Raw genomic sequence first — 16,248 nt, 5'->3', positions numbered from 1 at the left:
CTCCGAGCGATTCCTTTTACCTGTTGTTAAGTTCACTCCAATTATTTCAATGGCATTACTGAGTGGATATGGGAATGGTGTTGTTGCAAGAAGGTTCTTCAGATCATTTATCACTGCGATATCTGACACGGTCACCTCAATATCAATGTCATAGTCCAATTCAATGTTGGTAGCTGTATGATAGGCAAGACGAAAAAGTCATACACGCAGAAAGTCGATCATACTTGAAAACAAAAGGCAAAAAGTAACTGTCCGTTATGTCATGAGGAAATCAAAACAGCAGAGGTCACAAAGGCTAGTTGTTGATATGTCATGCTACTGATAAGAGGAAGGCAGATCGGGTCTCCAATTCTCTAGTCTAAGTTTGCTGTCACATCTCATATTTGATCAAGGATCAAATAGCATACTTATTCACTTCCCGTCTTCCTCTTATTATGGGACATTTATACATGTGTAATTTTTAACGTAAATATAAATTAAACTATCATCCAGAAATGCCTCTGATTCAATACTTGGAAAGAAGGATATAAGGAGTAAAAAAGAATCGTTCTTACGTGGTTGTGGTTCGCAAAACTGTCCATCAGACGGTATTCCATTGATGCATCTGCATGTGCCTTGAATGATGTCATCACAAGGGGTGTATGCAACACAATTGTCGTACGACCAGGCAAACTGTTCTTCACACTTGCACTGGAATCCAGGGCCATTCGGGTAGCAAACTGAGGATGCAAGAATGAGGGAGTCAGCTGTAAGCAGTGTGTTCAATTTATTCATATCAGCAAAGTTATGTTTTTCCTTAGGTAATGAAAAGAACAATTTTTTCAAATGTTTGTCACCCATCAGAATTGTTGGTAAATGCAGTAAGAAGATCCGGTTTCACCCCGATCGGCAGCACAGCTTACAATATCCGTTAGATAACTTGAAAGATATGGTGAATAATCAATCTCCGAGCGATTCCTTTTACCTGTTGTTAAGTTCACTCCAATTATTTCAATGGCATTACTGAGTGGATATGGGAATGGTGTTGTTGCAAGAAGGTTCCTCAGATCATTTATCACTGCGATATCTGACACGGTCACCTCAATATCAATGTCATAGTCCAATTCAATGTTGGTAGCTGTATGATAGGCAAGACGAAAAAGTCATACACGCAGAAAGTCGATCATACTTGAAAACAAAAGGCAAAAAGTAACTGTCCGTTATGTCATGAGGAAATCAAAACAGCAGAGGTCACAAAGGCTAGTTGTTGATATGCCATGCTACTGATAAGAGGAAGGCAGATCGGGTCTCCAATTCTCTAGTCTAAGTTTGCTGTCACATCTCATATTTGATCAAGGATCAAATAGCATACTTATTCACTTCCCGTCTTCCTCTTATTATGGGACATTTATACATGTGTAATTTTTAACGTAAATATAAATTAAACTATCATCCAGAAATGCCTCTGATTCAATACTTGGAAAGAAGGATATAAGGAGTAAAAAAGAATCGTTCTTACGTGGTTGTGGTTCGCAAAACTGTCCATCAGACGGTATTCCATTGATGCATCTGCATGTGCCTTGAATGATGTCATCACAAGGGGTGTATGCAACACAACTGTCGTACGACCAGGCAAACTGTTCTTCACACTTGCACTGGAATCCAGGGCCATTCGGGTAGCAAACTGAGGACGCAAGAATGAGGGAGTCAGCTGTAAGCAGTGTGTTCAATTTATTCATATCAGCAAAGTTATGTTTTTCCTTAGGTAATGAAAAGAACAATTTTTTCAAATGTTTGTCACCCATCAGAATTGTTGGTAAATGCAGTAAGAAGATCCGGTTTCACCCCGATCGGCAGCACAGCTTAAAATATCCGTTAGATAACTTGAAAGATATGGTGAATAATCAATCTCCGAGCGATTCCTTTTACCTGTTGTTAAGTTCACTCCAATTATTTCAATGGCATTACTGAGTGGATATGGGAATGGTGTTGTTGCAAGAAGGTTCTTCAGATCATTTATCACTGCGATATCTGACACGGTCACCTCAATATCAATGTCATAGTCCAATTCAATGTTGGTAGCTGTATGATAGGCAAGACGAAAAAGTCATACACGCAGAAAGTCGATCATACTTGAAAACAAAAGGCAAAAAGTAACTGTCCGTTATGTCATGAGGAAATCAAAACAGCAGAGGTCACAAAGGCTAGTTGTTGATATGCCATGCTACTGATAAGAGGAAGGCAGATCGGGTCTCCAATTCTCTAGTCTAAGTTTGCTGTCACATCTCATATTTGATCAAGGATCAAATAGCATACTTATTCACTTCCCGTCTTCCTCTTATTATGGGACATTTATACATGTGTAATTTTTAACGTAAATATAAATTAAACTATCATCCAGAAATGCCTCTGATTCAATACTTGGAAAGAAGGATATAAGGAGTAAAAAAGAATCGTTCTTACGTGGTTGTGGTTCGCAAAACTGTCCATCAGACGGTATTCCATTGATGCATCTGCATGTGCCTTGAATGATGTCATCACAAGGGGTGTATGCAACACAACTGTCGTACGACCAGGCAAACTGTTCTTCACACTTGCACTGGAATCCAGGGCCATTCGGGTAGCAAACTGAGGACGCAAGAATGAGGGAGTCAGCTGTAAGCAGTGTGTTCAATTTATTCATATCAGCAAAGTTATGTTTTTCCTTAGGTAATGAAAAGAACAATTTTTTCAAATGTTTGTCACCCATCAGAATTGTTGGTAAATGCAGTAAGAAGATCCGGTTTCACCCCGATCGGCAGCACAGCTTAAAATATCCGTTAGATAACTTGAAAGATATGGTGAATAATCAATCTCCGAGCGATTCCTTTTACCTGTTGTTAAGTTCACTCCAATTATTTCAATGGCATTACTGAGTGGATATGGGAATGGTGTTGTTGCAAGAAGGTTCTTCAGATCATTTATCACTGCGATATCTGACACGGTCACCTCAATATCAATGTCATAGTCCAATTCAATGTTGGTAGCTGTATGATAGGCAAGACGAAAAAGTCATACACGCAGAAAGTCGATCATACTTGAAAACAAAAGGCAAAAAGTAACTGTCCGTTATGTCATGAGGAAATCAAAACAGCAGAGGTCACAAAGGCTAGTTGTTGATATGCCATGCTACTGATAAGAGGAAGGCAGATCGGGTCTCCAATTCTCTAGTCTAAGTTTGCTGTCACATCTCATATTTGATCAAGGATCAAATAGCATACTTATTCACTTCCCGTCTTCCTCTTATTATGGGACATTTATACATGTGTAATTTTTAACGTAAATATAAATTAAACTATCATCCAGAAATGCCTCTGATTCAATACTTGGAAAGAAGGATATAAGGAGTAAAAAAGAATCGTTCTTACGTGGTTGTGGTTCGCAAAACTGTCCATCAGACGGTATTCCATTGATGCATCTGCATGTGCCTTGAATGATGTCATCACAAGGGGTGTATGCAACACAACTGTCGTACGACCAGGCAAACTGTTCTTCACACTTGCACTGGAATCCAGGGCCATTCGGGTAGCAAACTGAGGACGCAAGAATGAGGGAGTCAGCTGTAAGCAGTGTGTTCAATTTATTCATATCAGCAAAGTTATGTTTTTCCTTAGGTAATGAAAAGAACAATTTTTTCAAATGTTTGTCACCCATCAGAATTGTTGGTAAATGCAGTAAGAAGATCCGGTTTCACCCCGATCGGCAGCACAGCTTAAAATATCCGTTAGATAACTTGAAAGATATGGTGAATAATCAATCTCGGAGCGATTCCTTTTACCTGTTGTTAAGTTCACTCCAATTATTTCAATGGCATTACTGAGTGGATATGGGAATGGTGTTGTTGCAAGAAGGTTCTTCAGATCATTTATCACTGCGATATCTGACACGGTCACCTCAATATCAATGTCATAGTCCAATTCAATGTTGGTAGCTGTATGATAGGCAAGACGAAAAAGTCATACACGCAGAAAGTCGATCATACTTGAAAACAAAAGGCAAAAAGTAACTGTCCGTTATGTCATGAGGAAATCAAAACAGCAGAGGTCACAAAGGCTAGTTGTTGATATGCCATGCTACTGATAAGAGGAAGGCAGATCGGGTCTCCAATTCTCTAGTCTAAGTTTGCTGTCACATCTCATATTTGATCAAGGATCAAATAGCATACTTATTCACTTCCCGTCTTCCTCTTATTATGGGACATTTATACATGTGTAATTTTTAACGTAAATATAAATTAAACTATCATCCAGAAATGCCTCTGATTCAATACTTGGAAAGAAGGATATAAGGAGTAAAAAAGAATCGTTCTTACGTGGTTGTGGTTCGCAAAACTGTCCATCAGACGGTATTCCATTGATGCATCTGCATGTGCCTTGAATGATGTCATCACAAGGGGTGTATGCAACACAACTGTCGTACGACCAGGCAAACTGTTCTTCACACTTGCACTGGAATCCAGGGCCATTCGGGTAGCAAACTGAGGACGCAAGAATGAGGGAGTCAGCTGTAAGCAGTGTGTTCAATTTATTCATATCAGCAAAGTTATGTTTTTCCTTAGGTAATGAAAAGAACAATTTTTTCAAATGTTTGTCACCCATCAGAATTGTTGGTAAATGCAGTAAGAAGATCCGGTTTCACCCCGATTGGCAGCACAGCTTAAAATATCCGTTAGATAACTTGAAAGATATGGTGAATAATCAATCTCCGAGCGATTCCTTTTACCTGTTGTTAAGTTCACTCCAATTATTTCAATGGCATTACTGAGTGGATATGGGAATGGTGTTGTTGCAAGAAGGTTCTTCAGATCATTTATCACTGCGATATCTGACACGGTCACCTCAATATCAATGTCATAGTCCAATTCAATGTTGGTAGCTGTATGATAGGCAAGACGAAAAAGTCATACACGCAGAAAGTCGATCATACTTGAAAACAAAAGGCAAAAAGTAACTGTCCGTTATGTCATGAGGAAATCAAAACAGCAGAGGTCACAAAGGCTAGTTGTTGATATGCCATGCTACTGATAAGAGGAAGGCAGATCGGGTCTCCAATTCTCTAGTCTAAGTTTGCTGTCACATCTCATATTTGATCAAGGATCAAATAGCATACTTATTCACTTCCCGTCTTCCTCTTATTATGGGACATTTATACATGTGTAATTTTTAACGTAAATATAAATTAAACTATCATCCAGAAATGCCTCTGATTCAATACTTGGAAAGAAGGATATAAGGAGTAAAAAAGAATCGTTCTTACGTGGTTGTGGTTCGCAAAACTGTCCATCAGACGGTATTCCATTGATGCATCTGCATGTGCCTTGAATGATGTCATCACAAGGGGTGTATGCAACACAACTGTCGTACGACCAGGCAAACTGTTCTTCACACTTGCACTGGAATCCAGGGCCATTCGGGTAGCAAACTGAGGATGCAAGAATGAGGGAGTCAGCTGTAAGCAGTGTGTTCAATTTATTCATATCAGCAAAGTTATGTTTTTCCTTAGGTAATGAAAAGAACAATTTTTTCAAATGTTTGTCACCCATCAGAATTGTTGGTAAATGCAGTAAGAAGATCCGGTTTCACCCCGATCGGCAGCACAGCTTAAAATATCCGTTAGATAACTTGAAAGATATGGTGAATAATCAATCTCGGAGCGAATCCTTTTACCTGTTGTTAAGTTCACTCCAATTATTTCAATGGCATTACTGAGTGGATATGGGAATGGTGTTGTTGCAAGAAGGTTCTTCAGATCATTTATCACTGCGATATCTGACACGGTCACCTCAATATCAATGTCATAGTCCAATTCAATGTTGGTAGCTGTATGATAGGCAAAACGAAAAAGTCATACACGCAGAAAGTCGATCATACTTGAAAACAAAAGGCAAAAAGTAACTGTCCGTTATGTCATGAGGAAATCAAAACAGCAGAGGTCACAAAGGCTAGTTGTTGATATGCCATGCTACTGATAAGAGGAAGGCAGATCGGGTCTCCAATTCTCTAGTCTAAGTTTGCTGTCACATCTCATATTTGATCAAGGATCAAATAGCATACTTATTCACTTCCCGTCTTCCTCTTATTATGGGACATTTATACATGTGTAATTTTTAACGTAAATATAAATTAAACTATCATCCAGAAATGCCTCTGATTCAATACTTGGAAAGAAGGATATAAGGAGTAAAAAAGAATCATTCTTACGTGGTTGTGGTTCGCAAAACTGTCCATCAGACGGTATTCCATTGATGCATCTGCATGTGCCTTGAATGATGTCATCACAAGGGGTGTATGCAACACAACTGTCGTACGACCAGGCAAACTGTTCTTCACACTTGCACTGGAATCCAGGGCCATTCGGGTAGCAAACTGAGGACGCAAGAATGAGGGAGTCAGCTGTAAGCAGTGTGTTCAATTTATTCATATCAGCAAAGTTATGTTTTTCCTTAGGTAATGAAAAGAACAATTTTTTCAAATGTTTGTCACCCATCAGAATTGTTGGTAAATGCAGTAAGAAGATCCGGTTTCACCCCGATCGGCAGCACAGCTTAAAATATCCGTTAGATAACTTGAAAGATATGGTGAATAATCAATCTCGGAGCGAATCCTTTTACCTGTTGTTAAGTTCACTCCAATTATTTCAATGGCATTACTGAGTGGATATGGGAATGGTGTTATTGCAAGAAGGTTCTTCAGATCATTTATCACTGCGATATCTGACACGGTCACCTCAATATCAATGTCATAGTCCAATTCAATGTTGGTAGCTGTATGATAGGCAAGACGAAAAAGTCATACACGCAGAAAGTCGATCATACTTGAAAACAAAAGGCAAAAAGTAACTGTCCGTTATGTCATGAGGAAATCAAAACAGCAGAGGTCACAAAGGCTAGTTGTTGATATGCCATGCTACTGATAAGAGGAAGGCAGATCGGGTCTCCAATTCTCTAGTCTAAGTTTGCTGTCACATCTCATATTTGATCAAGGATCAAATAGCATACTTATTCACTTCCCGTCTTCCTCTTATTATGGGACATTTATACATGTGTAATTTTTAACGTAAATATAAATTAAACTATCATCCAGAAATGCCTCTGATTCAATACTTGGAAAGAAGGATATAAGGAGTAAAAAAGAATCGTTCTTACGTGGTTGTGGTTCGCAAAACTGTCCATCAGACGGTATTCCATTGATGCATCTGCATGTGCCTTGAATGATGTCATCACAAGGAGTGTATGCAACACAACTGTCGTACGACCAGGCAAACTGTTCTTCACACTTGCACTGGAATCCAGGGCCATTCGGGTAGCAAACTGAGGACGCAAGAATGAGAGAGTCAGCTGTAAGCAGTGTGTTCAATTTATTCATATCAGCAAAGTTATGTTTTTCCTTAGGTAATGAAAAGAACAATTTTTTCAAATGTTTGTCACCCATCAGAATTGTTGGTAAATGCAGTAAGAAGATCCGGTTTCACCCCGATCGGCAGCATAGCTTAAAATATCCGTTAGATTACTTGAAAGATATGGTGAATAATCAATCTCCGAGCGATTCCTTTTACCTGTTGTTAAGTTCACTCCAATTATTTCAATGGCATTACTGAGTGGATATGGGAATGGTGTTGTTGCAAGAAGGTTCTTCAGATCATTTATCACTGCGATATCTGACACGGTCACCTCAATATCAATGTCATAGTCCAATTCAATGTTGGTAGCTGTATGATAGGCAAGACGAAAAAGTCATACACGCAGAAAGTCGATCATACTTGAAAACAAAAGGCAAAAAGTAACTGTCCGTTATGTCATGAGGAAATCAAAACAGCAGAGGTCACAAAGGCTAGTTGTTGATATGCCATGCTACTGATAAGAGGAAGGCAGATCGGGTCTCCAATTCTCTAGTCTAAGTTTGCTGTCACATCTCATATTTGATCAAGGATCAAATAGCATACTTATTCACTTCCCGTCTTCCTCTTATTATGGGACATTTATACATGTGTAATTTTTAACGTAAATATAAATTAAACTATCATCCAGAAATGCCTCTGATTCAATACTTGGAAAGAAGGATATAAGGAGTAAAAAAGAATCGTTCTTACGTGGTTGTGGTTCGCAAAACTGTCCATCAGACGGTATTCCATTGATGCATCTGCATGTGCCTTGAATGATGTCATCACAAGGGGTGTATGCAACACAACTGTCGTACGACCAGGCAAACTGTTCTTCACACTTGCACTGGAATCCAGGGCCATTCGGGTAGCAAACTGAGGATGCAAGAATGAGGGAGTCAGCTGTAAGCAGTGTGTTCAATTTATTCATATCAGCAAAGTTATGTTTTTCCTTAGGTAATGAAAAGAACAATTTTTTCAAATGTTTGTCACCCATCAGAATTGTTGGTAAATGCAGTAAGAAGATCCGGTTTCACCCCGATCGGCAGCACAGCTTAAAATATCCGTTAGATAACTTGAAAGATATGGTGAATAATCAATCTCCGAGCGATTCCTTTTACCTGTTGTTAAGTTCACTCCAATTATTTCAATGGCATTACTGAGTGGATATGGGAATGGTGTTGTTGCAAGAAGGTTCTTCAGATCATTTATCACTGCGATATCTGACACGGTCACCTCAATATCAATGTCATAGTCCAATTCAATGTTGGTAGCTGTATGATAGGCAAGACGAAAAAGTCATACACGCAGAAAGTCGATCATACTTGAAAACAAAAGGCAAAAAGTAACTGTCCGTTATGTCATGAGGAAATCAAAACAGCAGAGGTCACAAAGGCTAGTTGTTGATATGCCATGCTACTGATAAGAGGAAGGCAGATCGGGTCTCCAATTCTCTAGTCTAAGTTTGCTGTCACATCTCATATTTGATCAAGGATCAAATAGCATACTTATTCACTTCCCGTCTTCCTCTTATTATGGGACATTTATACATGTGTAATTTTTAACGTAAATATAAATTAAACTATCATCCAGAAATGCCTCTGATTCAATACTTGGAAAGAAGGATATAAGGAGTAAAAAAGAATCGTTCTTACGTGGTTGTGGTTCGCAAAACTGTCCATCAGACGGTATTCCATTGATGCATCTGCATGTGCCTTGAATGATGTCATCACAAGGAGTGTATGCAACACAACTGTCGTACGACCAGGCAAACTGTTCTTCACACTTGCACTGGAATCCAGGGCCATTCGGGTAGCAAACTGAGGACGCAAGAATGAGAGAGTCAGCTGTAAGCAGTGTGTTCAATTTATTCATATCAGCAAAGTTATGTTTTTCCTTAGGTAATGAAAAGAACAATTTTTTCAAATGTTTGTCACCCATCAGAATTGTTGGTAAATGCAGTAAGAAGATCCGGTTTCACCCCGATCGGCAGCATAGCTTAAAATATCCGTTAGATTACTTGAAAGATATGGTGAATAATCAATCTCCGAGCGATTCCTTTTACCTGTTGTTAAGTTCACTCCAATTATTTCAATGGCATTACTGAGTGGATATGGGAATGGTGTTGTTGCAAGAAGGTTCTTCAGATCATTTATCACTGCGATATCTGACACGGTCACCTCAATATCAATGTCATAGTCCAATTCAATGTTGGTAGCTGTATGATAGGCAAGACGAAAAAGTCATACACGCAGAAAGTCGATCATACTTGAAAACAAAAGGCAAAAAGTAACTGTCCGTTATGTCATGAGGAAATCAAAACAGCAGAGGTCACAAAGGCTAGTTGTTGATATGCCATGCTACTGATAAGAGGAAGGCAGATCGGGTCTCCAATTCTCTAGTCTAAGTTTGCTGTCACATCTCATATTTGATCAAGGATCAAATAGCATACTTATTCACTTCCCTTCTTCCTCTTATTATGGGACATTTATACATGTGTAATTTTTAACGTAAATATAAATTAAACTATCATCCAGAAATGCCTCTGATTCAATACTTGGAAAGAAGGATATAAGGAGTAAAAAAGAATCGTTCTTACGTGGTTGTGGTTCGCAAAACTGTCCATCAGACGGTATTCCATTGATGCATCTGCATGTGCCTTGAATGATGTCATCACAAGGGGTGTATGCAACACAACTGTCGTACGACCAGGCAAACTGTTCTTCACACTTGCACTGGAATCCAGGGCCATTCGGGTAGCAAACTGAGGATGCAAGAATGAGGGTGTCAGCTGTAAGCAGTGTGTTCAATTTATTCATATCAGCAAAGTTATGTTTTTCCTTAGGTAATGAAAAGAACAATTTTTTCAAATGTTTGTCACCCATCAGAATTGTTGGTAAATGCAGTAAGAAGATCCGGTTTCACCCCGATCGGCAGCATAGCTTAAAATATCCGTTAGATTACTTGAAAGATATGGTGAATAATCAATCTCCGAGCGATTCCTTTTACCTGTTGTTAAGTTCACTCCAATTATTTCAATGGCATTACTGAGTGGATATGGGAATGGTGTTGTTGCAAGAAGGTTCTTCAGATCATTTATCACTGCGATATCTGACACGGTCACCTCAATATCAATGTCATAGTCCAATTCAATGTTGGTAGCTGTATGATAGGCAAGACGAAAAAGTCATACACGCAGAAAGTCGATCATACTTGAAAACAAAAGGCAAAAAGTAACTGTCCGTTATGTCATGAGGAAATCAAAACAGCAGAGGTCACAAAGGCTAGTTGTTGATATGCCATGCTACTCATAAGAGGAAGGCAGATCGGGTCTCCAATTCTCTAGTCTAAGTTTGCTGTCACATCTCATATTTGATCAAGGATCAAATAGCATACTTATTCACTTCCCGTCTTCCTCTTATTATGGGACATTTATACATGTGTAATTTTTAACGTAAATATAAATTAAACTATCATCCAGAAATGCCTCTGATTCAATACTTGGAAAGAAGGATATAAGGAGTAAAAAAGAATCGTTCTTACGTGGTTGTGGTTCGCAAAACTGTCCATCAGACGGTATTCCATTGATGCATCTGCATGTGCCTTGAATGATGTCATCACAAGGGGTGTATGCAACACAACTGTCGTACGACCAGGCAAACTGTTCTTCACACTTGCACTGGAATCCAGGGCCATTCGGGTAGCAAACTGAGGATGCAAGAATGAGGGAGTCAGCTGTAAGCAGTGTGTTCAATTTATTCATATCAGCAAAGTTATGTTTTTCCTTAGGTAATGAAAAGAACAATTTTTTCAAATGTTTGTCACCCATCAGAATTGTTGGTAAATGCAGTAAGAAGATCCGGTTTCACCCCGATCGGCAGCACAGCTTAAAATATCCGTTAGATAACTTGAAAGATATGGTGAATAATCAATCTCCGAGCGATTCCTTTTACCTGTTGTTAAGTTCACTCCAATTATTTCAATGGCATTACTGAGTGGATATGGGAATGGTGTTGTTGCAAGAAGGTTCTTCAGATCATTTATCACTGCGATATCTGACACGGTCACCTCAATATCAATGTCATAGTCCAATTCAATGTTGGTAGCTGTATGATAGGCAAGACGAAAAAGTCATACACGCAGAAAGTCGATCATACTTGAAAACAAAAGGCAAAAAGTAACTGTCCGTTATGTCATGAGGAAATCAAAACAGCAGAGGTCACAAAGGCTAGTTGTTGATATGCCATGCTACTGATAAGAGGAAGGCAGATCGGGTCTCCAATTCTCTAGTCTAAGTTTGCTGTCACATCTCATATTTGATCAAGGATCAAATAGCATACTTATTCACTTCCCGTCTTCCTCTTATTATGGGACATTTATACATGTGTAATTTTTAACGTAAATATAAATTAAACTATCATCCAGAAATGCCTCTGATTCAATACTTGGAAAGAAGGATATAAGGAGTAAAAAAGAATCGTTCTTACGTGGTTGTGGTTCGCAAAACTGTCCATCAGACGGTATTCCATTGATGCATCTGCATGTGCCTTGAATGATGTCATCACAAGGAGTGTATGCAACACAACTGTCGTACGACCAGGCAAACTGTTCTTCACACTTGCACTGGAATCCAGGGCCATTCGGGTAGCAAACTGAGGACGCAAGAATGAGAGAGTCAGCTGTAAGCAGTGTGTTCAATTTATTCATATCAGCAAAGTTATGTTTTTCCTTAGGTAATGAAAAGAACAATTTTTTCAAATGTTTGTCACCCATCAGAATTGTTGGTAAATGCAGTAAGAAGATCCGGTTTCACCCCGATCGGCAGCATAGCTTAAAATATCCGTTAGATTACTTGAAAGATATGGTGAATAATCAATCTCCGAGCGATTCCTTTTACCTGTTGTTAAGTTCACTCCAATTATTTCAATGGCATTACTGAGTGGATATGGGAATGGTGTTGTTGCAAGAAGGTTCTTCAGATCATTTATCACTGCGATATCTGACACGGTCACCTCAATATCAATGTCATAGTCCAATTCAATGTTGGTAGCTGTATGATAGGCAAGACGAAAAAGTCATACACGCAGAAAGTCGATCATACTTGAAAACAAAAGGCAAAAAGTAACTGTCCGTTATGTCATGAGGAAATCAAAACAGCAGAGGTCACAAAGGCTAGTTGTTGATATGCCATGCTACTGATAAGAGGAAGGCAGATCGGGTCTCCAATTCTCTAGTCTAAGTTTGCTGTCACATCTCATATTTGATCAAGGATCAAATAGCATACTTATTCACTTCCCGTCTTCCTCTTATTATGGGACATTTATACATGTGTACTTTTTAACGTAAATATGAATTAAAGTATCATCCAGAAATGCCTCTGATTCAATACTTGGAAAGAAGGATATAAGGAGTAAAAAATAATTGTTCTTACGTGGTTGTGGTTCGCAAAACTGTCCATCAGACGGTATTCCATTGATGCATCTGCATGTGCCTTGAATGATGTCATCACAAGGGGTGTATGCAACACAACTGTCGTACGACCAGGCAAACTGTTCTTCACACTTGCACTGGAATCCAGGGCCATTCGGGTAGCAAACTGAGGACGCAAGAATGAGGGAGTCAGCTGTAAGCAGTGTGTTCAATTTATTCATATCAGCAAAGTTATGTTTTTCCTTAGGTAATGAAAAGAACAATTTTTTCAAATGTTTGTAACCCATCAGAATTGTTGGTAAATGCAGTAAGAAGCTCTGGTTTCACCCCGATCGGCAGCATAGCTTAAAATATCCGTTAGATAACTTAAAAGATATGGTGAATAATCAATCTCCGAGCGATTCCTTTTACCTGTTGTTAAGTTCACTCCAATTATTTCAATGGCATTACTGAGTGGATATGGGAATGGTGTTGTTGCAAGAAGGTTCTTCAGATCATTTATCACTGCGATATCTGACACGGTCACCTCAATATCAATGTCATAGTCCAATTCAATTTTGGTAGCTGTATGATAGGCAAGACGAAAAAGTCATACACGCAGAAAGTCGATCATACTTGAAAACAAAAGGCAAAAAGTAACTGTCCGTTATGTCATGAGGAAATCAAAACAGCAGAGGTCACAAAGGCTAGTTGTTGATATGCCATGCTACTGATAAGAGGAAGGCAGATCGGGTCTCCAATTCTCTAGTCTAAGTTTGCTGTCACATCTCATATTTGATCAAGGATCAAATAGCATACTTATTCACTTCCCGTCTTCCTCTTATTATGGGACATTTATACATGTGTACTTTTTAACGTAAATATGAATTAAAGTATCATCCAGAAATGCCTCTGATTCAATACTTGGAAAGAAGGATATAAGGAGTAAAAAATAATTGTTCTTACGTGGTTGTGGTTCGCAAAACTGTCCATCAGACGGTATTCCATTGATGCATCTGCATGTGCCTTGAATGATGTCATCACAAGGGGTGTATGCAACACAACTGTCGTACGACCAGGCAAACTGTTCTTCACACTTGCACTGGAATCCAGGGCCATTCGGGTAGCAAACTGAGGACGCAAGAATGAGGGAGTCAGCTGTAAGCAGTGTGTTCAATTTATTCATATCAGCAAAGTTATGTTTTTCCTTAGGTAATGAAAAGAACAATTTTTTCAAATGTTTGTAACCCATCAGAATTGTTGGTAAATGCAGTAAGAAGCTCTGGTTTCACCCCGATCGGCAGCATAGCTTAAAATATCCGTTAGATAACTTGAAAGATATGGTGAATAATCAATCTCCGAGCGATTCCTTTTACCTGTTGTTAAGTTCACTCCAATTATTTCAATGGCATTACTGAGTGGATATGGGAATGGTGTTGTTGCAAGAAGGTTCTTCAGATCATTTATCACTGCGATATCTGACACGGTCACCTCAATATCAATGTCATAGTCCAATTCAATGTTGGTAGCTGTATGATAGGCAAGACGAAAAAGTCATACACGCAGAAAGTCGATCATACTTGAAAACAAAAGGCAAAAAGTAACTGTCCGTTATGTCATGAGGAAATCAAAACAGCAGAGGTCACAAAGGCTAGTTGTTGATATGCCATGCTACTGATAAGAGGAAGGCAGATCGGGTCTCCAATTCTCTAGTCTAAGTTTGCTGTCACATCTCATATTTGATCAAGGATCAAATAGCATACTTATTCACTTCCCGTCTTCCTCTTATTATGGGACATTTATACATGTGTAATTTTTTACGTAAATATAAATTAAACTATCATCCAGAAATGCCTCTGATTCAATACTTGGAAAGAAGGATATAAGGAGTAAAAAAGAATCGTTCTTACGTGGTTGTGGTTCGCAAAACTGTCCATCAGACGGTATTCCATTGATGCATCTGCATGTGCCTTGAATGATGTCATCACAAGGGGTGTATGCAACACAACTGTCATACGACCAGGCAAACTGTTCTTCACACTTGCACTGGAATCCAGGGCCATTCGGGTAGCAAACTGAGGACGCAAGAATGAGGGAGTCAGCTGTAAGCAGTGTGTTCAATTTATTCATATCAGCAAAGTTATGTTTTTCCTTAGGTAATGAAAAGAACAATTTTTTCAAATGTTTGTCACCCATCAGAATTGTTGGTAAATGCAGTAAGAAGATCCGGTTTCACCCCGATCGGCAGCACAGCTTAAAATATCCGTTAGATAACTTGAAAGATATGGTGAATAATCAATCTCCGAGCGATTCCTTTTACCTGTTGTTAAGTTCACTCCAATTATTTCAATGGCATTACTGAGTGGATATGGGAATGGTGTTGTTGCAAGAAGGTTCTTCAGATCATTTATCACTGCGATATCTGACACGGTCACCTCAATATGAATGTCATAGTCCAATTCAATGTTGGTAGCTGTATGATAGGCAAGATGAAAAAGTCATACACGCAGAAAGTCGATCATACTTGAAAACAAAAGGCAAAAAGTAACTGTCCGTTATGTCATGAGGAAATCAAAACAGCAGAGGTCACAAAGGCTAGTTGTTGATATGCCATGCTACTGATAAGAGGAAGGCAGATCGGGTCTCCAATTCTCTAGTCTAAGTTTGCTGTCACATCTCATATTTGATCAAGGATCAAATAGCATACTTATTCACTTCCCGTCTTCCTCTTATTATGGGACATTTATACATGTGTAATTTTTAACGTAAATATAAATTAAACTATCATCCAGAAATGCCTCTGATTCAATACTTGGAAAGAAGGATATAAGGAGTAAAAAAGAATCGTTCTTACGTGGTTGTGGTTCGCAAAACTGTCCATCAGACGGTATTCCATTGATGCATCTGCATGTGCCTTGAATGATGTCATCACAAGGGGTGTATGCAACACAACTGTCATACGACCAGGCAAACTGTTCTTCACACTTGCACTGGAATCCAGGGCCATTCGGGTAGCAAACTGAGGACGCAAGAATGAGGGAGTCAGCTGTAAGCAGTGTGTTCAATTTATTCATATCAGCAAAGTTATGTTTTTCCTTAGGTAATGAAAAGAACAATTTTTTCAAATGTTTGTAACCCATCAGAATTGTTGGTAAATGCAGTAAGAAGCTCTGGTTTCACCCCGATCGGCAGCATAGCTTAAAATATCCGTTAGATAACTTGAAAGATATGGTGAATAATCAATCTCCGAGCGATTCCTTTTACCTGTTGTTAAGTTCACTCCAATTATTTCAATGGCATTACTGAGTGGATATGGGAATGGTGTTGTTGCAAGAAGGTTCTTCAGATCATTTATCACTGCGATATCTGACACGGTCACCTCAATATCAATGTCATAGTCCAATTCAATGTTGGTAGCTGTATGATAGGCAAGACGAAAAAGTC

General features: G+C 38.9%; 1 protein-coding gene across 1 annotated transcript in view; it reads right to left on the bottom strand.

Moving 5' to 3' along the window:
• Positions 1–10,147, bottom strand: part of LOC125725386 (adhesion G protein-coupled receptor F5-like) — a 57,261-nt gene extending 47,114 nt beyond the window's left edge. The window contains exons 1-3 of the mRNA XM_049002264.1: positions 10,126–10,147; positions 4,741–4,890; positions 4,341–4,495 (exon numbers count right to left, since the gene is read on the bottom strand). Coding sequence (XP_048858221.1) covers positions 4,341–4,495; positions 4,741–4,890; positions 10,126–10,147 — 327 coding nt within the window. The remainder of the gene's footprint in view (positions 1–4,340; positions 4,496–4,740; positions 4,891–10,125) is intronic.
• Positions 10,148–16,248: the final 6,101 nt, after the last annotated feature.

Source organism: Brienomyrus brachyistius, unplaced genomic scaffold, assembly GCF_023856365.1.
Source record: "Brienomyrus brachyistius isolate T26 unplaced genomic scaffold, BBRACH_0.4 scaffold66, whole genome shotgun sequence".
Classification (NCBI taxonomy): domain Eukaryota; kingdom Metazoa; phylum Chordata; class Actinopteri; order Osteoglossiformes; family Mormyridae; genus Brienomyrus; species Brienomyrus brachyistius.
This window is presented reverse-complemented; position numbering and strand designations above follow the sequence as displayed.